General features: G+C 40.3%; 1 protein-coding gene across 2 annotated transcripts; it reads left to right on the top strand.

Annotated features, from left to right (window-relative positions):
• Positions 1-6,085: 6,085 nt before the first annotated feature.
• On the top strand, positions 6,086-20,441 carry LOC129188882 (artemin). 2 transcript variants are annotated; one of them, XM_054789999.1, is made up of 5 exons: positions 6,086-6,190; positions 9,264-9,325; positions 12,093-12,261; positions 17,713-18,005; positions 18,137-20,441. In XM_054789999.1, exons 1-5 carry the CDS (start codon positions 6,160-6,162, stop codon positions 18,161-18,163), a joined length of 582 nt encoding a protein of 193 aa, XP_054645974.1. In that variant the 5' UTR covers positions 6,086-6,159; the 3' UTR covers positions 18,164-20,441. The 2 variants fall into 2 exon arrangements, with proteins under 2 accessions (XP_054645974.1, XP_054645973.1); XM_054789998.1 differs by having other exon boundaries at positions 17,713-20,441.
• Positions 20,442-20,534: the final 93 nt, after the last annotated feature.

Raw genomic sequence — 20,534 nt, forward strand, 5'->3', positions numbered from 1 at the left:
AAATATTGCAATGGCCTTTTCCAGTAAGTAGGCATATGGGAAATTCCCTTAGGATGTTAGTATGCAGTGTACATAGTATACTTATTGAAGTGTACTGACGGAAGTATTTCATTTCAAGATTCAAGATTCAAGAGAGTTTTATTGTCATGTGCATGGTAAAACAGCAGTTGTACCATGCAATGAAAATCTTATTCTGTTCATTCTCCCAGAGACACAGCTCTAAGTCAATGTCGATGAGCGCAGGAATGTGATGGACTCTGACTGCAGTGTGCACGCTGAGCAAGCGAGCGATCACCCGGGAAACCAGGGGGTCAATGGAGCGTTCAGGTCCTCTGGAGGTCATGACCTCTATTTACAAGTTTCAAAACCGGGCTCTGTGCCGCAGCTAGCTAGCATACTAGCGAAGCCATATCGCGGCATTTTGACAAGAGGTCAGTGGCGGTCTGTGCAGCCCCTCCTGAGATCCCATTTCCTCCACATCCTTCATCGCGTGTTTGTGCAGCTGATATTCCCTCGCTTGCAAATACATCATCCTGCCGAGCGGAAAGCTGCAAAATTCAAATGATGTCACGCCATCGTCGCGCTGGCACGAAACCCTTAATTATGTCCTGCGGGAGGCTGATGAAGTGGTCTGTGTCGCCAAGAGATTTATAACTAAAGAGACCAGTGCTGCGTGTCAAATGGAATGCTTCCATCAGTACACTTCAATAAGTATACTATGCACACTGTGTACTTAGTTCTTGAGGGCACAAATTTTGTGTAGTGCTGTCCCAAATCTATTACTGTTGTTGCAGGCTTACCAGAAATGATTATCGCAATATTTACCTTCTTCTTCTTCTCATCTTTTAAATTGTGAATTTCAACCCTCCCTCGTGTTCCGTTACGAGATCAAGATGGCGATGATTGAGAGTGGTAAGGGTCCATTGCAGCACTCTCACCATTTTGATCGCGTTGAGTGTAACATCCAGGTACTGACAGTGCTGTATTTTGCTGTACTTCTCATTGTGCGCTCAAAAGAGTAAGTATGGAAGTGCGCCAACTGGGACAGAGCCCAGTACTCAAAGTGTTGGAGGCAAGAATGCTACTGCTGTTTCTCCCACTGCTTCTATTCTCCTTTTAAGTGGACGGATGTGAAACAGAAGCAATCCTTCATCCCACTGCTACAGTATGTGTTCATTCTTACACTTGCAGGACTGTTAGACCCTCCAGTAGGGGGTCGCTGTTGTGTAAACAACCCACCAGGGTGGGCGGCAGCGGGCCGGTCAGACTGGGAATGAGGCGTCCTGCTGGGGGTCGCGGCCCGGACACGTGTCGAGGCTCACCATGGTTTCTTTGAGTTCAGTGGTGTCCCACACCACTTAGAGCAACTTAGACACAATGGCTGACTATTCAGGCCTAATGGTCAACCTCAGGGGTGTCCAAAGTGCAGCCCAGGGGCCACAGCTCGTTTGTATTGGCCTGCGGCACATTCTAAAAACACAATTAGCAAAAGAGAAAGAGTTGAAAAAAGTTCAAACGTTGATACTACCAACAGCTCCTCTCCCACGCAACTAGGGGTTCACGCGTTTATTTTGTCACTCGCCTACGGCATAGGAAGTGGCCAATACATAGCTTCAGGGTGTCGTCTTCATCATATGCATATGTTACGATGAAGATCTGACCTTGTGAAGTCGCGTTATTAACGTTTACATTTGTGTGGCGAAACATCAAACTGAAGTTTGTCGCCATGTCCCGCCCACATCCTATGCCGTAGGCTAAATTGCTTCACATTTTGTCACCGTCCATCCGTCTAGTATCCATGTTTTTTATTTGGGCTCATTTGGTCAAAGTCCCCAGAAGGAGTTCATCTAAAGTTGACCCATGGTTTTGGCCCAAAAAACCTCCTGTTTGATTGCGAACATTGGCTCTTGAGACTTTTTTGCCTGCCTTTTTGCCCTGTCGTGACAGACGTTGCCATCAAATGTGGTGACTATGAAACTGGTGGCAGGGGTGTTAAGTGAGTTTTGGGAGTTTGTGTGCAGGACCCCTGAAATATCACATTTTTGACCGGGCCTGATGTGCTTGAAAACTTTGGTGAATTTTAATGCATATTAAATCTCCCAAAAATGTGATTAAATGCACATAATAATATCAATAAACATAGCAGTGTTTTTTTGTTTTTGATTAAGTACACTAATAATCAGATCCAAAACAAGAGTTCGGATAAAATGTTATGATTAACAATGTACTTGTAGTTTGCAGTGGTGTACTGGAGTAAAAAAACTATGACTTTCAGGACGTTTCTACTGTTTCGTGTATTGGATCTGTTTGGATTGTGTCCCCAATGAAGTGTCCAGTCAGTGAATCTTCTTCTACTTTTTCCGCAGTTCTTTTTTGAGAGCGGCCACCTCGATGCCCCCGTGGCCTCATCATGAGACGGCCTTTCAAGCGGGGCGGGTGGGGTCACGCTCCAGCGGCGCTGCCCATAGAAGGAGCCTCCTGAGGATTTTAGGCTTGTAGCAACAATCAGGAAAGGACTTGAAAAGATTCTGCTGGACTTTGAGTGGACTCCATCTTGATGAGATGATGAGATGCTTTTTGATGTAAAAAAGAGCTGGACATGTTTCACAGGACAGATGTTGTCTCACTGTGCTTGTCTTGGACTGCCAGACTTCATCTGTTTGTCCTGACCTGACTAATATTTCATTTCACTGAGGAACATTCCATCCAGCACGTAGACCAACTGTACACGACATCATAATCATCATGCATGTATTTTTAAAATGACAACAAAGCTAGGTCACGGTGGTACCTCACTGACCTCTGCATGCAGCAGTCCATCTTGTCTTTGACTCCATGGATGACTGTTGCGACTCCACTGTACACAAACACAACACAGCTTTGTTGCCGTGGTTAGCATAACCCCAAAAAACCCAAACATACACTTAATTTATTTTCCTAGTGGTCTGTATTTGTGTTCCACAACAATGAACACACGAATACACCAAATATACTAAGTAGAAGTCATAATGTTAGAAGAATAATACCATAAATAACCACTGGGGGTGTAACGATAAATGTACAGTAGTACCTCGCATTACGTAAACCTCCTTTTACGTAAATTCCACTGAACGTAAAGAATTTATGTAAAGTTTTTGCATCATATTACGTAAGAAATTCCATATAACGTACAGCATCTTTTTTTTTTTCAATCAACTTTATTAATGCCTTACAAATTACACTAACAGTGCATCAAACCATGGGGATTGAAAAATAACAGTTGGATAACAAAAACACATAAAATAAATCACACAGAAATCGAGATTAAAGAAATAAAAACGTAACAGAAAAGTGATAAATAAATCAATAAAAAAAATTTAAAAAATTAAGATAATAATAATAACAATAAAAATTAAAGTAAGTTACACCAGGGGACATGAGCCATGAAAATTAAATTGAATTAAGGATATTGAAGTGGGAGCACAGATTTATAGTCTTGATAGCGTTCTTGTTATTAGCAGAGGATATTGATTTCAAGTACAGCTTCAGTTCTTTCATGAAAACATAAAAAAGGGGTTTCACTTTGGCAAATTTAAAGTCGGTGCAAGTGTTTTTGTTTGTTTTTTTAAGTCGGTGCAAGTTCAGACGAACAGAGTACTGTACACTTGGTGATGTCTTTCAGTTTTATTCATTTACAGTAATCTTATTTATTACCTTATTTTATATTGGAATGTTACTGTACTATGTTTATGCGAACGTTTTATTATATTTTCCCACCATATTTGGTGGACTTTGAATATTTTCAAGTGCCAAAGGGGTGAGTTTGGGAAGATCTTGGAACAGATTAGGCTAATTACATGTATTTTACGCTCCGTATAACATAAAATCCCTGTAACATAAACGTTCTCGGAACGGATTATTTACGTTAAAGGGGCGTCTACTGTATTCATAATCAGATTTTTCAATGCGGTACAGATGCGTACCAAGTTCCCACACGAAACACATTGAGAAAGGCACAGGAAGTGTAATATATTATGTTGTAGTCAGGCATCTACTCGATAGTGCCACAGCTTGAAAACCATTTTCTGTCATTAAAGTCTGTTTGAGTAGAAATCAAGTACAAATGTTAAATGAGGTAGATGTATTTATAAGAAAAAATTAAAATGCTATGAAAGTAAAGTATTTATGGCTATGTTGTGTTTTTCAAAATGTTTTAAGAAAGTTTTTATGTTGAGCATAAAGTTGTTTTTAAATGAAAATAAAGTGAGAATGTTAGGAGAAGGATACAGGCCTACAGGCGAAAACAGACGCGAAAGAAACAATGTGTTATATGTTTTTTCATATCTATTAACTTTATCAATTCATTTTTAGTTGAAAATGTTATTTATCACAAAATTGCCTGATAGATGTTTTAAAGTTATTTGTTTCATTTTAAAAAAATCATTAAAGCTGCTTTACACACACAAAAGCTAAGCAGTTTTATGTTTTGTATTTTTTGTATCAAAATTAACCCAACTGTTGACCTTAAAACTGATATACGCACCGAACCGTCATTGTGATGCACTGTTCCACCCCTTATAATGAATAAAAAGTCGTAATATTATCATATGGTTGTATTTTACAAGAAAAAAGTTGTAGTGCTATGAGAATAAAGTATTTATGCTTATGTTAAGTTGTATTTTTACTTGAAACAAGTTTTAATGTTGAGAATTATTTTTTTAGTCTGAATCTTCTGAGAAAGACATACTGGTTAAAAAAGACAATGTGGCAAGGAAAAAAGACGCATTTTACAAGTATTACTACTACTCCTACTACTATTACTACTACTAGATTGATACAAATAGCGATGGTATAGCGATGTCAAGGGTATAGTATCAGTGTCTGCTCGATAGTAGCCTGATAAGATCAATATTTTCCAGCTCTCTTCGATATGTTTATTTTCACAAATATATGTGTTTTTTTCTTTTCTTTGTCAAATATATTGTATATATTCTGCATCTATTTACTGTATATATTGTTTACAAAATCAGGGAATACATTCTTGGGCTTTGGGAACATTATCCACAAATGAAACACCGAACAGTGGTGAACCTTCCCAGGAGTGGCCGGCCAACCAAAATTACGCAGCGGCGACTCATCCGAAAAGGTCATAAAAGACCCCACAACAACATCCAAAGAACTGCAGGACTCACTTGCCTCAGTGATGTCAGTGTTCATGACTCCACCATAAGAAAGACACTAGTGGTCATGTGTTGGTCTGGGGCTGTTTTGCTGCTTCAGGACCTGGAAGACTTGCTGTGATAAATGGAACCATGAATTCTGCTGTCTTAAAAAAATCCTGAAGGAGAATGCCCGGCCATCTGTTGGTGACCTCAAGCTGAAACCAACTTGGGTTGTGCAGCAGGACAATGATCCAAAACACACCAGAAAGTCCACCGCTGAATGGATGAAGAAAAACAAAATGAAGACTTTGGAGTGTCCTAGTCAAAGTCCTGACCTGAATCCTATTGAGATGCTGTGGCATGACCTTAAAAAGGCGCTTCATGCTGGAAAACCCTCCAATGCGGCTGAATTACAACAATTCTGCAAAGATGAGTGGGTCAAAATTCCTCCACAGCGCTATAAGAGACTCATTGCAAGTTATTGCAAACGCTTGATTGTGGTTGTTGCTGCTAAGGGTGGCCCAACCAGTTATTAGGTTTAGGGGGCAATCACTTTTTCACACAGGACCAGGATTTTTTCTCCTTTAATAATAACATTTTTTATTTAAAACTGCATTTGTGTTGTCATTGAGTAATATTTAAATTTGTTTGATGATATGAAACATTTACGTGTGACAAAATAAGATAACATTAAAGAATAAGGGGCAAACACTTTTTCACACCACTGTAGTTTTTGTTTGCCTAAAATCTGTGTTCCATTCAGATTATAATCATGATCAACAAACAAAATCACAAAATCATCCATAATGAAAATTTATCGGTAAACAGTTTGCATCGCCCAACCCTAGAACAGGACGCCACGCATGCGCACACACATCTGGACGTCTGCACACACCTGCGAGGGTCCGCAAGCACGAGCGTCTTGCAGCAGCGCGTGCGCGGCCACGAGGAGCGCGCGGTCACACGATCGAAGTGTGCGCACACCCTAGCCGAGGAGCGTGCGTGCATCAGTGCGTCCATGATCGGCGGGACTGGCAAAGTCAGCCCAGGTAAGAACGACGAGAACGTTCTAACATTCTTTTACGTCACAGTGCAAGTTGTGCGGGTGTACCTAATTAAGTGGCCTGCATGACGTGATAGCGTGGCCAAGGAGTGCTTCAAAGATATGTCTTACATTTGTTTTCAGTCAATGTAGTTTTATTTTGAAGGGTTAAATGTTTAAATGTATTTCTAAAGAGACTTACAGCAACTCCAGCATGTATACAATACAGTATCAATGAATGCTAATGATGATTGTCATGGAGAGAAAGTCGATCATTTGTTTAGACATTTCTCAAAATGTCATTTTAAGCTCATTAACATGACTTAAGGAACTACAATGGCCAAAATGTCAGAAGAAGCTGATGTTTGTTGGCCAAAAGGGACATAAAATAGTAGTACAGTAAAGATGTGTTCTAGCTGGACTCTGTGTGAGCACCATGCATCAATTATCACCTTAAAAGACGATGTTGCAAGTTGAAAATGAATCCGATGGACATTTACATTGAATAAGCTTATGTTGTGTAGTCCTATGAAGCAATCGAGGCAGGATGGCTATGTCACTACTTAATAGTGGGTGTCTAATGCTATGCCATAATCACAGTTGAGTACATAACTCAGTTTTAAGGTGACAGTTCGGTTCATTTTGGTTGCCGTAAGGGAACAAAATGCAAAACTGAAAACTGCTTAGCTTTTGTATAAACAGTGTTAATGATTTTGAAAATTAAACATAAAAAAATGCTAACTGCTTGCAGGCAATTTACCAATAAATAAAACGCCCCTCGGACTGGCTCACTGACATCAACATGGGTAGCTGTGGACATAACTTAAACGGAAACGAACCATGCACATTTACTTGTGACTTTGTCTGGAAACATAAGGAGATTAGGTGATATTATGGCGGTTTATTGAGATGGATTTCCTCCATTGGTACATATTTTTATTTTAATTCTTCTGTTTTCACATATTTTTTACTCTTATCTAACACGACTGCTACGGTAATTTTGTCGTACACTGCTGATCCAAATTTTAAGAACAGTTGAAAAATTGCATCAGATGATCAAACATTTACGATCACAGCCTATAAAAGTCAAAATCTTTGCAAAAATGTGGATTCAATATAATTTTCAGTCAGGTAGTCACACTGTTTCTTAATGGCAAAAAAGCTTTCTCTCGTTGAACACGGTGGGATTGCAGCGCGCCATTGCTGCTGAGGTTGGATGCAGTAACACCGTCATTTGAAACTTCTTCAAAGATCCTGAGGGTTATGGAACAAAAAAGTCAAGTTGTAGACCCCAAAAAATGTCCCCAGCCCTGAGCCGGAGGATCCGATTGGCTGTCCGTCAAGACACGGGACCATCCTCGGTCTGGTGCCAAGTGCAGTCAGTAACCATCAGACAGCATCTGTGAGAGAAGGCTTTTAAGAAGGAAAAACGTCTTCAAAGGCCTCATCTCCTTCAGAGCCACAAAATTGTCTGCTTGGAATTTACACGAGAGTTTTGCAAGAAAGTTTTATTCTCTGATGAGCAAAAATGTAACCTTGACGGTCCTGAACATTACTTGCATGCAAATGAGATCCCACCTGAGATGTTTTCTGCGTGTCACAGTGGAAGGGGCTCCATCATGATCTGGGGTGATTTTTTCTTTCAATCGAACAATGGAGCTTCAGGTTGTGCAGGGGCGTCAAACGGCAGCTGGCTATGTGGAGATGTTGCTGGGGGCTGAAGGCCCTTGTCTGTGTGGAGGCCTTCTTCTAGAGGAAAACCTCACTCTTTCCGACCATCCTGCGTTCCCCTGATCTAAATCCAATTGAGAATATGGGGATGGATGGCAAGGGAAGTTTACAAAAATGAGCATCATTTCCAAACAGTAGATGCCCTCCGTGAAGCCATCTTCACCACCTGGAACAACATTACCACTAGCTCCAGGAAACACTGCCATCAAGCTTGCCCAAAACAAGTTTTGAGGTGGTTAACAAGAATGGTACAGCTACTCTTTACTCAGTTTGTTTTTAAACATTTAATTTCTATATTAGGGAGGGGTTGTTTTTTTTTGGTTTGGTTTGGTTTAATTTTATTTTAACGTGCATGCATGAGATGTATTCCATTACAATGGAATACACCTCATGAATCATGTCACAGTTCCACCTGTCCAAAAGGAGTAGGAAGAAAGCAAAGCTTATTTAATCCTACCCCACATCCGTTCCACATCTTGTGCAGTACGTATTATTCACTTCCTGTATTCCGTGTAATATTATCCCATATAATAATCAGAGTAATAATAAATACATAATAAAAAGTAAAAACAAGCATGACAGAAAAATAAATATAATAATCAATATAATGATAAATAAATAAGATGAAGGCAAGCATAATAAAGCAAGTTCAAGACTCTTCTGCCTTATATTTAGCAAACATCAACTGCTTGTATTATTTTTTTATTTCGCTCGTCTTGGTTTTCGAGCTATATGGTCTTAAACTTGTGATCAGTTGATGAACTGCCTATTTCAATTTAAAGATTGTTTGCAATAAATTGCTTACTGAAATTGTTTTTTGTCTCCCTCCCATTTCTTCTTTTTGCATTTTGAAGCTCTACTTCGAACATCCTTAACATCCAACACTGCAAAATGTAAATTCTTGCAAATATTCAGCTGGTCTTAAAACTGGTCTTATGTCTTCACTACAATGTCAATGACACTTTTGTGCATGCGCAAAGATTTCTTCTAGCCATAATCTAAAAAAGAAAATTAATTGGGTGCATTTTCTTAATAGTGCCATGCATTTATTTTGAAGCTTAATTTCCTCTGAACAGGAAGTCACTCACTACATTGTAATTCTGTGTAACTAGACAGTAGTTACGTTGCTGTTGTGCTTTCATGCTGCGTAACCATAATGACGACGTTAACAAAACTACAACACATGTATTGTTACGCTCCTACTATTTGGCGACAACCAGCAGAGGGCGTAATACACTTTGGACCGACCAATACTTGCTAATACCTGCAACTTTTTATTCTGAGGAATGCTTGAAAAAGTCTGCTGCTGGCGAAAGAAGCACTCTGTCCTCGTCATTTTTGTCTTTTAGATGGACAAACGTGGTGGAGGCAGAAGGCGTCACACAGCCAGCATCACCTGAGGCACTGGAAGGTGAGCAATGTCTGCAAGCAATATGAAGTTAAAGTATTCCAAAAGTGCTTAAAATGATTATTTTACATGTCAGGCAGTATCACATGAAAGCGTCCGTACATGTGTGCAAACTGAAAAGAGCTTCCTGGGGTCAGTTTCCGCACTGCAGAGGAGCTCATTTCAACAGTGATGCTAAAATATTAACCAATGCTGTATGGTCACAAAGTGTCAGGTGACAATTAAGTAATTAAAAAAGGCGCAGGAGGCCGCCGCAGGAGGCTGCACTTTCCACAATGTATAGTATGTCACGCTAAACATCAGCAAACACCACGTGAAGAGTTACGCAGAGCAGCCAGCTAAATGCTAACCACTCAGCCCTTCACTGTATTAAATAACCAAACTACAGCATTTTAAAGTTAACAGTGATGCAGTCATTGTCCAATGTAGGTGAACAAAAAATACACATGTTGCTTGTCAAGCGTCAGGGGTGTTCACAAAAATCAGAACCAGGTTTTTGGTATTCACATCACCTTGTTTTGCCCAAGTTGTTCACAAATTGAACAGGGCATCAGTTTGATGCAGCATTCTTTCTGGCCTCAGTCACTACCGGCTCTACATTAAGGGCTAGGAGCCAGTGTATGTATTTTTCATTTCAACTAATGTGTACAAACAAATGAATAAGCTTGCTTACACTTTTTTAGGAGTTCCCCCACCAGAAGAATTCAGTGGATACACTCATAGATATGGTATCCAAATCGGTACTTTTGGAACAGTGTCGGTGTTCAATCAGTGCCCGAGCCGGTACTTTTAAAAAGGAAATCATAAATTTAGGCGAAAAACAATACATTTCTATTTTCACTGAATTTTGTGACAAACAAATTGAACAGAATAGTAATTGAAATACTTCAATAATATAAATAAAATAATAACTACGTACCGTAATTTCCGTTGTATAAGCCGCTACTTTTTTCTTAAACTTTGAACCCTGTGGCTTACACAGATCTAATCTAAAAAAAAAAGAACTACTACTAATTGTTTAAATACTGCGCCACTCAATATAACAGTGTGACTCATGGTGTCATCTTACAATGAACACTAAACTCATCACACAGCAACTTAACACTCAAAAGGTATACCTGAGAAATATACAAACAAGTACAAATACAAGAAAAAGAATAAAAGAATAAAAAAAACAACTTTAAAGCATTCATTGCTGCCTGCCGGGCACTGCAATGATGTCAGCCTACCTTGAGGCTCCTCTGGCTCCCTCTGGTGGACAGAGGCAGCATTGAAGTGCCATCCATTCATTTTCTATGCCACTTTTCCTCCAATGAAATGCTTTGCTCAGATGCAATGCATTCTGGGAAAACCTTAAAATAGTTTTTTTTTCTTTTTTTAATTCTATAACTCGTATTGGTACTTGTTTGTATATTTCTCAGGTATACCTTTTGAGTGGTAAGTTGCTGTGTGATGAGTTTAGTGTTCTTTGTAAGATGACACCGTTAGTCAGACTGTTATATTGAGTAATGACCTCCTGCAATTTCCATTGGGTTGACAAGCTTGTCGTGAGATTTTTCGTAGTTCATGATTGGCTTCTGTCAAATAAAGCGCTGTCTGGTCCTCACAGAGTTGTGTGCGCCACAATATGCCATTTTATGACATGGACATGTGTGGTTTATAGTCTGGTGCGGCTTATATATGTACAAATCCGTTTTTTCCTCTAAATTTAGTGGGTGCGGCTTATACACCGGAATTTACAGTAATAAATTCACCAATATGAAATAATATTCACCACAAATTATCACAGCAAAACCAGCAGCAATACAGAACACAGGGACTGTCCAAAAAAACATCCTGCTTGTGATTCACAATGAATGAATGAAAGCACAACACTCGCCGTGAACGTCATTGGTTGATAATGAGAAAGTGTTGAGTTGCTGCTGTGGACAGCGCTACTACAAAATGTGTGTGTGTTGCTGGAATTGAGCGCTGCTTTTGGCATATCAAGGTTGGCAGTAAAGTTTAAGAGGAGTGTCATGCTCTGTTTTCCTCCGTTGAGACTTACATTTACATACGTTACTTACATACCTTATCATCTTCAAGCACATTTTACAAGAGGCCGATATCTGCCACGTCCGATATTTTTTGTCAGCAGAAAAGAGTTCATAGTTTTATTTGGATCACGTTCAAATTTAGCATGTTAGTAACAGTACTTGAGATGTCAACATGGGCTGAAAATGGCATTTCTTTAGTCTATTTTTATGATGAAATGACAGCTGTGCCACACAGTGGCCGAATGATTAGTCAGGAGATCTGGAAGATCTTGGTTCGAATCTCTGTTGGGCATCTCTGTGTGGAGTTTGCATGTTCCCCCCGTGTGTGCTTGGGTTTTCTCCTGGTACTCCGGTTTCCTCCCACATTCCAAAAACATGCATGTTTGTTAATGCAGGTTAATTGGTAACATGCAGGCTAATTGGAGACACTAAATTAAAGGTGTGAATGGTGCCGTGCGATTGGCTGGCCACCAGTCCAGGGTGTACCCCGCCTCTCACCCGAAGTCAGCTGGGATAGGTTCCAGCATACCCCAATGACGCTAATAAGGATAAGCCGCATTGAAAATGGATGGATGGAAATGACAGCTGAAAGTTGTGACACTTGTGCTGTGGTTCCAAAGCAGAAAACTTTGATGCTGAACTTATCATTCATCTGCTGGGTTACACTGGATTGTTGTACTTAGATTTTTTTCGTGGGGAAATAATTTAAACGCACTGTGGTCTCTTGTGGTCAGGTGATGCTGTGGCTTATGGCAGCGTTGCTGGCGCTGGTGGAGGACGTACTGTCAGAGGAAGATGGTCCAGAGACCCGTCTGGACCTGCAGCGTGTCCTCAGGCAGCCCTCCTGGCCTCCTGCACACAACCCCGAAGAGGACGTTGACCCTCTCTGGCCAGAAGCGTTAGGTAGGCTTTCGCCTTCTCTTCTTAGTGCATGTGTACTTGTGCACGTGTGTTGTGAACGGTGCCCTTAGGGTCCCTCCATCCTGAGGCTAAGCTAACAGCTACAGTGCGCTGCATGAAAGTAGTATCTTGTCACTGCTGGGTGACAAATATAGTCTGTGGAAGTCGGCCCGGACACTTTCAAGGCTGAGCGTGGCCTTGGTCACTGGAGCCAGGGTAAAAATAATTAATCCTGTCACGCCATCCATCCGGAGAGCTGATTGCCTTGTTTGCTAGGTACCGGTAATATAGTCAAATCTCAGTTTTCCTACACCCCAGTTTCCATATGATCTGTTTTTTGTCAAAAAAGTTCAGTTAAAATGTTGCACGTTTTTGTAACAGACTAGTCTGTTTTCCCTGTACTGTATCGTTCTACAAAATCAAGTGCCCAAACAAAGCACTGTATGGGTTGCTGACTCACTGTCGGTGCATTTTTAATTGAGTACGACTGCTCAATAGCCCGCCATGGGGCCAAAGAAAGTTGCAAATGCCTGCACTTTCATAAAGAAGGTGACAAACACTATTGAATTAAATCTCGCCAGGATAACAATAAATTCCATCCATATAAAATATATTTTTGTTAATATTTTTGGGTGTCTGGAACGAATTCATTGCATTTACATGATTTCCTATAGGAAAAATCGCCTCTGTTTCCCTTGAGCCATTTAGAAGGAATTAATTACAAAAAAAACAAATAACAAAAAATGAAGTTCCGCCGTACAAGCACAAATCCTCCTCGATGACCTATCATGAGGCAGTTTAATAATATCGAGACAAAAAAAAAACAGAAAAAAAATGGAGGTGATGAGAAATGAATAGTACTGTACATAAATATACATTTACCATTAAAAGGAGCACGTTCATGTGCTATTGATGATAATGACATCCAAGAGCTGTATATGACATACAGTATATACTGTATCATGTCAATCATTGGTCACATTAGGGCTGCACAAAAAAAAATCTCAAAAATTCTCCATCTCATTTCTACTTGTAAAGAACTGCATCACACTCACATTGCACTGTCGTTAGCATGACGGCCGATGCTTTCTCCTCACACTCCCTGTCCCCCAGCGAGCCTCGCTGGCCAGGACGAGTTGCTTTAGTCCCCCGAGCGTCGAGTCGCACTTGCTATCATTCATCAGCTTGCGGAGCAGAGCGTTAATTATTTGACTTTTCTTTTGACTGGTCTTTATTACGTGCACAAATGTACTGTGGCGTGAGCAATCTCAATTCGAAGCAAGAAAACTCACATTGTCTGCAGAAAGGTACAGCTCTCGGTGACATGACTATGTGAGGCAAACGTCCCGAACAATTAAATAATTCAAATTAGAATTTCTCGTAATGTTTGTTGTTGTGCAGTCACAGTTAGCTGAAAGTTCTGCCGTTGAACCGTAACATGAAATATTTGTGTGTAACTACAGTCACCGTCTTGTGTGTGTGTGTGCGTGCGTGTGTGTGTGTGTGGCGTGTCTCGACGTGGCTGAATCACCCGAGTGAGGAGTTCTTCGCCCGAGGAGCATTTCTATGCATTTCTCTCTCATGATTACAAGTGTTCCTGTGGTAAACACGGAGGCATGAACTGACAAGCACCTCAAGTTCTGCAATTGTAATTATCGTTCCCGCGGGGAACGCCGTGCGGCTTGAAGAGAAAGTGCAGGGCAGAGCCACTTGTAGATCCGGAAGCTGAAGTCTGTCAACAAGATGATAGAGTCCAATAACAAACAAATTGTTAAATGAATCTCTCTTAACCTTTTCAACCCTAAGTACTGTGCGGCTCGGGGCGTAGGGAGTCTTGCTGTATGTTATATTAATAAAAACGAATCATCATCATAGTTATACCCATGTCATACACGTTATACATACAGTGGTATGAAAAAATGTTTGCCCCCTTCCTGATTTTTTTTTTTTGCAGGCTTGTCAGACTTAAAAGTTTCTGATCATAAAACAAATTTAAATATTAGTCAATGACAACATAACTGAGCATAAAATGCAGTTTTTAAATGAAACTTTTTATTATTAAGGGAGAAAAAAATCCAAACCTACATGGCCCTGTGTGAAAAGGTGATTTCCCCCTAAACCTAATAACTGGTTGGGCCACCTTTAGCAGCAACAACTGCAATCAGGCGATAACTTGCAATGAGTCTCTTACAGCGCTGTGGAGGAATTTTGGCGCGCTCATCTTTGCAGAATTGTTGTAATTCAGCCACATTGGAGGGTTTTCCAGCATGAACCGGGTTTTTAAGGTCATGCCACAGCATCTTAATAGGATTTAGGTCAGGACTTTGACTAGGCCACTCCAAAGTCTTCATTTTGATTTTCTTCAGCCATTTAGAGGTGGACTTGCTGGTGTGTTTTGGATCATTGTCCTGCTGCCGAATCGAAGTTGGTTTCAGCTTGTGGTCACAAACAGATGGCCGGACATTCTCCTTCAGGATTTTTCGGTAGACAGCAGATTTCATGGTTCCATTTATCACAGCAAGTCTTACAGGTCCTGAAGCAGCAAAACAGCTCCAGACCATCACACTACCACCACCATATTTTACTGTTGGTATAATATACTTTTTCTGAAATAAGAAAAAAAAGAAGAACATAAAACAGTAAAAGAGAAAGTATTTGAAATCCGATTGAGAAACTGATAATATCTATTTATTTATCTGTATTGTTCAGACTGAACTCAAAACTGAAACCAACCAAATGCAACAAAATGGAGAACATTGAAGCTTACAAGCATATTCAAATTGCATGTTGACTATGACAAATTCATACATGTTGGCAGGTCTGCACTAATATTGACAGTCCTCCCTGCCTCTCATGCCCCCCATGACAGCCCACCGCGCCTTCCCCCAGGGGGCCCGACCTACTATTTGAGAAGAACTGGTTGTAAGGTGATGTGCAGGGTTTCATTACATTTGATATTCATATGAGCTAGTCTGTCTGATGCAATTTAAGGTAAAATAAGATTCTGACCTTCGAAAAAAAATTGCATAAACAGAAATTACCCAATTTTAATCGAAGATCCCTGCTCTAGGGGATCATCAAAATGTTTTCTGGCAAAATTGAGACGAGCCTGAATGTTCTATTTGTTCAGCAGTGGTTTTCGTCTTGGAACTCTGCCATGCAGGCTGTTTTTGCCCAATTTCTTATGGTGGAGTCATGAATTCTGACCTTAACTGAGGCAAGTGAGGTCTGCAGTTCTTTGGATGTTGTTGTGGGGTCTTTTGTGACCTCTTGGATGAGTCGTCGCTGCGCTCTCGGTGTAATTTTGGTTGGCCGGCCACTCCTGGGAAGGTTCACCACTGTTCCATGTTTTCACTATTTGTGGATAATGGCTCTCACTGTGGTTCACTGGAGTCCCAAAGCTTTAGAAATGGCTTTAGAACCTTTTCTAGACTGATAGATCTCAATTACTTTTTTTGTCATTTGTTCCTGAATTTCTTTAGATCTCAGCATGATGTCTAGCCTTTGAGGATCTTTTGGTCTACATCAGGCAGGTCCTATTGAAGTGATTTATTGATTGAGAACAGGTGTGGCAGGAATCAGGCATGGGTGTGGCTAGAGAAGTTGAACTCAGGAGTGATAAACCACAGTTAAGTTATGTTTTAATTGGGGGGGTGCGGATATGTTGGCAATCACTTTTTCCACACAGGGTCATGTAGGTTTGAAAGTTTAATTTAAAAACTGCATTTTGTGTTCAGTTGTGTTGTCATTGACTAATTAAATTTGTTTGGTGATCTGAAACATGCAAAAAAAAAAAAAGAAATCAGGAAGGGGGCAAACACTTTTTCACAACACTATATACATCTTGTCGTGTTGTTAATGCATTGCGTGAGTCCAATTGTATTATTAAAGTATTTTTTTAAATCAGAAAACATCCTTCCTTGTTAGCATCCTATTAGCTAACTAACAAAATGGAAACTGAAACCGGAAGTCAGCTCCATCGCCCGTCTATGTTGTCATCAGCGGTTGACGCTCAAAAATGTTAACACAAAACACGTTTTTATAGTTTTACTCGCATAAAACAATTATAAATGCATATAAATGATGAATGAAAGGGCTAGGTGAACATTTAAGGTTACGTTTACCTTCAGTGAATACGTAAGACACGATGTGGCAGTGAGATCAACCAACACCATTTTCTTGTATTGCCATGAGCTATTTCTTGAATTCATTAGTGTTTCTCACCTTCTTTATCAAAATGCTGGCACTTACAACATTCTCTGGCTCCATTTTGCGTTGTTGAGGTGGAAAACAGTAATTAATTCAAGAAATAACTCTTGGCAAAACAGAAGTGGTGGTGGTTGATCTCGCTACCACACTGTGTCTTTGGGAACAGTTGTCAAGAATCACGTCTTCAATAAAGGCAAAGGTAACTTTAAATGTTTATGTTTCCCTTTCATTCATCATTTATATGTATTTCTATGCATTTTGAATTGTTTTCTGCATGTCAAAATATAATTGTGAAACTATAAAATGTGTTTTATGTTAACATTTTTGACTTTCTGAAATGAATTACTTGAATTTACAATATTTCTCATGGAATAAAATGATTCCGTTAGCACCCGTTTGGTTCTTATTTCTGCTGGCTTTAGTTTTTTGTTCATGTGCACTTGCCCCTAATTTGAGTTCCTCCCATTTAGTTCATTTGGTAGCTTCTTGCTTTGTTGGAGCATTGTTTTGTGCCATGTGCCTTCTGTTAGTTTGTGTTTATTCCTGCTCTGCTTATTATAATTAATAAACTTTTACCTGCACTTCGTTCCTGCCTCTGCAACCTGGGGTCACGCTCTAAAACAGATGCTCTAAATGTGACAGGACCTTGTGGAACGAATTAATGACAGTAACCAACGTTCCACTGTATATACTTTTTGTAACACATGAACTACAATAATCATGAGAATTTGCGACATGTGAAACTTCTGACATGCCATACAACTAATTTTGTCTTGTAAACTTCATTTTCCCATCTTTGGAACAAGAATATCCTCTGGCGTTTGCAAAGGAAAAGAAATTAAACATAATCCATGCAGTAATAAGGTATTCAGCAAAGCATTTAACTGAAATCAATAAGTATGTCAGGATACAACTTGTCTTTATGATTTGTGTTGTAGTGGTGCCTTAAGTTGAAGTCTTTCATTGTTGGTAATGTCTTTAAAGTCAACAAATAAGTACTCAGTTCCCCATCCTGCCTAAAACACACAATTTTCAATCAACTTATCATGCTCATCTTGTCTTCTGGTACCTGACATAAAGCAACATTGCAGCGTGTCTCACACAGCAGTACCAGGTGCCCCTGCTGGTGGGAGATAGTAATTACAATAATGTTCTGTTTTTATTTTTAAACATCTTTATAACCATGTCTGCCATACTTTGCTGTGTGCATGTCATCCATCCAAGAATGTGTGTTGTATGTTCTAGAAGAATGGATGCTGCTGCAGGAAGAAGATGTCCCGCATCAGAGCAGGTGGCGCCGTTCACATCATGATGCAGACGTGAGCAGAACTTCTAGGAGGAAGCGCAAGAGGACCAAGAGCAGCGTTGACTGCCGTGTGGAGAAGAGGCAAATGCGAGTGCGTGACCTCGGCCTGGGCTACGACTCGGACGAGATCGTCCTCTTCAAGTACTGCGTGGGCTCGTGTCACGGCGCCCGCAGGAACTATGACCTGGCACTCAAGGCCCTGGTGACCCAGGGGAGCGTTTCCGGGCGCAAGGTCAGCAGCCAGCCGTGCTGTCGGCCCACCCGCTACGAGACTGTGTCCTTCATGGACGACCACACCATGTGGCAGACCATCAAGTGGCTCTCTGCGGCCAACTGCAGCTGTGTGGGCTGACGAGGTGGAAGATGCTTCTACAGAGTTGTGATTGGTGATGGTGTCCATGGAAAGAATGTTTCATTAGGAGTGACTTCCGACAGTGAGAGAGCTGAGGATGGAACCAGCAAACTCTACCACCCGAGAGAGCAGAGTGCGGGACTCACAAAGGCTGCTTAAAGAGCTGCACGCTAAGGCATACTTGAGCTCTTCTCAGAAGCTGGCGAGGGTTGCCTTGTTGCTCCTGGAGGGAGGCCAGATACCTCCATAAAGCAGCCGTGGCACTATGTGGATTGTCTGCTGCCAGCCTGGATTTAGACCAGCCTGCTCGGACTGATCCATTGCAAAGATCCTCAGGCAAGGGGACATCCTGAGCAGGTCTTCAGGGACGGCCAATATTTCTTTGAAGGATGCTTTTTACCCCCACACTTTATGCTGAGGTTGTGATGCTTTCACATGTTTGGTTGGCATGGCAACCAGGGCTACTTCACACCCAGCTTTTCTGGAACTTTATCGGTCTACATGTTAGCTTCACAAACAATACGTGCAAGTTAGTCTTCTCACTTCACACCACACGAGTCTAGTTTATACTGTATATGCCGCATGGACAAAAGTATTGGGACAGCTAGAAAGTTGATTGATGTTGGACTTGTTCTGCAGTTCTTCCACAGCAAACTCCTACAAACATGCTTTTAAGGACCTTGCTTTGTGCACTGGGAACAGGAAAGAGCCTTCACCAGCCAAACAGCCTGAGCCAACCAAAAGGATTGTGGCGCTCAAGGTTGTTTGACCGCGTTCACGACCAAATGCTTTGGCATGCAAACATGTTTCCTTCCGTGTGGATTTAGGGTGGTCTTTATAAGACCAAATGTTGGTCTCATCATGTGACACAAGTCTACCTTGCTTCCGAGGCAGCTCCACATCACACTGTGGCTTCAATACACACACACACACACCATGTTGACCTCCATGCAAACACATGTACGTGAAGTACATGCCACAGTAACCGCATCGTCCTTGTTTACATCTCTGTCGACAGTGTGTTGTGGGATGCCATTACAAATATAGACGTGAGCCAAGCGTCGTACACAGTGACGGCTTTTCAACACGTACTTTAATTTTAGATGCGCCGAGACATGATACCATTACCAAGCATTTTGTCTTTTCAAACAAAGCACTCTTTGACTGCTTTTTAGCCTTGTTTGATCCAAACATGACTTCGACTTGTAATAATATAAACAATACTAGATGCATAAGGAATGGTTATCATATATGTATTCTTGGTAGGAGTAAAAACATGTATGTTCAATATCAGTCTATGAATATTTGAGTGTATGTCTTAGTGGTGGTCACATTTCGCCACAAACTTTTATTACTAGAATAGGGTTTACCACACGCTCTGTTTTTTTTTTGTTTTGTTACTGAAAAAGTTCACAGAGAACCTCGACTTAGTCAACTTAGTAAAGTTACAAATTTAAGAGACACACAAAACCTCAGGAATATTATCTGAATGTCACATTTTAGTATGTTTAGTATGTTATCCTTTTTCTGTTTTTGCCTCCATCAAAGTTAATTGCATTTCTCTCATAACACTACAAACGTATTAATTACCAAAACAATTTTGAGCATGCCATACTTAAGATGACAGAGCGTTAAGAAATCAGTTTTCATCAGCGCCATTTTCTCCTACTTTCATAAAAGTCTTAAAGGGAAGGTGACATGTAAAGTGCTGCTTTGAGATGCTCTGCATCATGTTGCCTTACTGTACATAAAGATATTTATTGTTTAAATTATTCTATTTATTCGTCATTCACATTAAACATCAACTGAGGATATTTATGAGTAATAAAGAAGATATATTTGTTTTATTGTTGTTCCATTTAGCATTTTCCATTTTTTTAATCTGAGAGGTACAATGTAACAACTTTTATAAAATGCATAACACGGCCCAAGTTAGTATTTCTTCTTACATTGATAGTAATTTCCTAAAGTCCTTATGTTAATTGTTATCTTAATGGACGGTGATGCTCACCTTAATGATCATGTGTAGACATGTATAAAGTTGTAGTTTATTGGACTGTAAAGCTTGACACAGGAACGCAATGAGTGGTGAGGCAGTCACACACATTGGCAAAGGAATGATAAAAGTAAGCCATAAATCCAGTTGACACAACCCAAGTGAGTAATCTGTGTTATCTGATGATTTTAGAGTTAGATGCTTAATCTGCAAATATTCTTGTCATGGACAGAGTTCTATCTAAACTTTAATGCATTCTAGCCACAGTTTTTGTAAGTTTTGTACACAGTAAAATATTGTAAAACTGTTATGGCCTTGGTCTTTGTATTTCTGCAGAACAAATCTATGTGTCTGAATTGAGACACGGTCATCCTGTTTCTTATTTGCAATAATTAAACACTGTTCAATAGTAG

Source organism: Dunckerocampus dactyliophorus, chromosome 10 (assembly GCF_027744805.1).
Source record: "Dunckerocampus dactyliophorus isolate RoL2022-P2 chromosome 10, RoL_Ddac_1.1, whole genome shotgun sequence".
NCBI lineage: Eukaryota > Metazoa > Chordata > Actinopteri > Syngnathiformes > Syngnathidae > Dunckerocampus > Dunckerocampus dactyliophorus.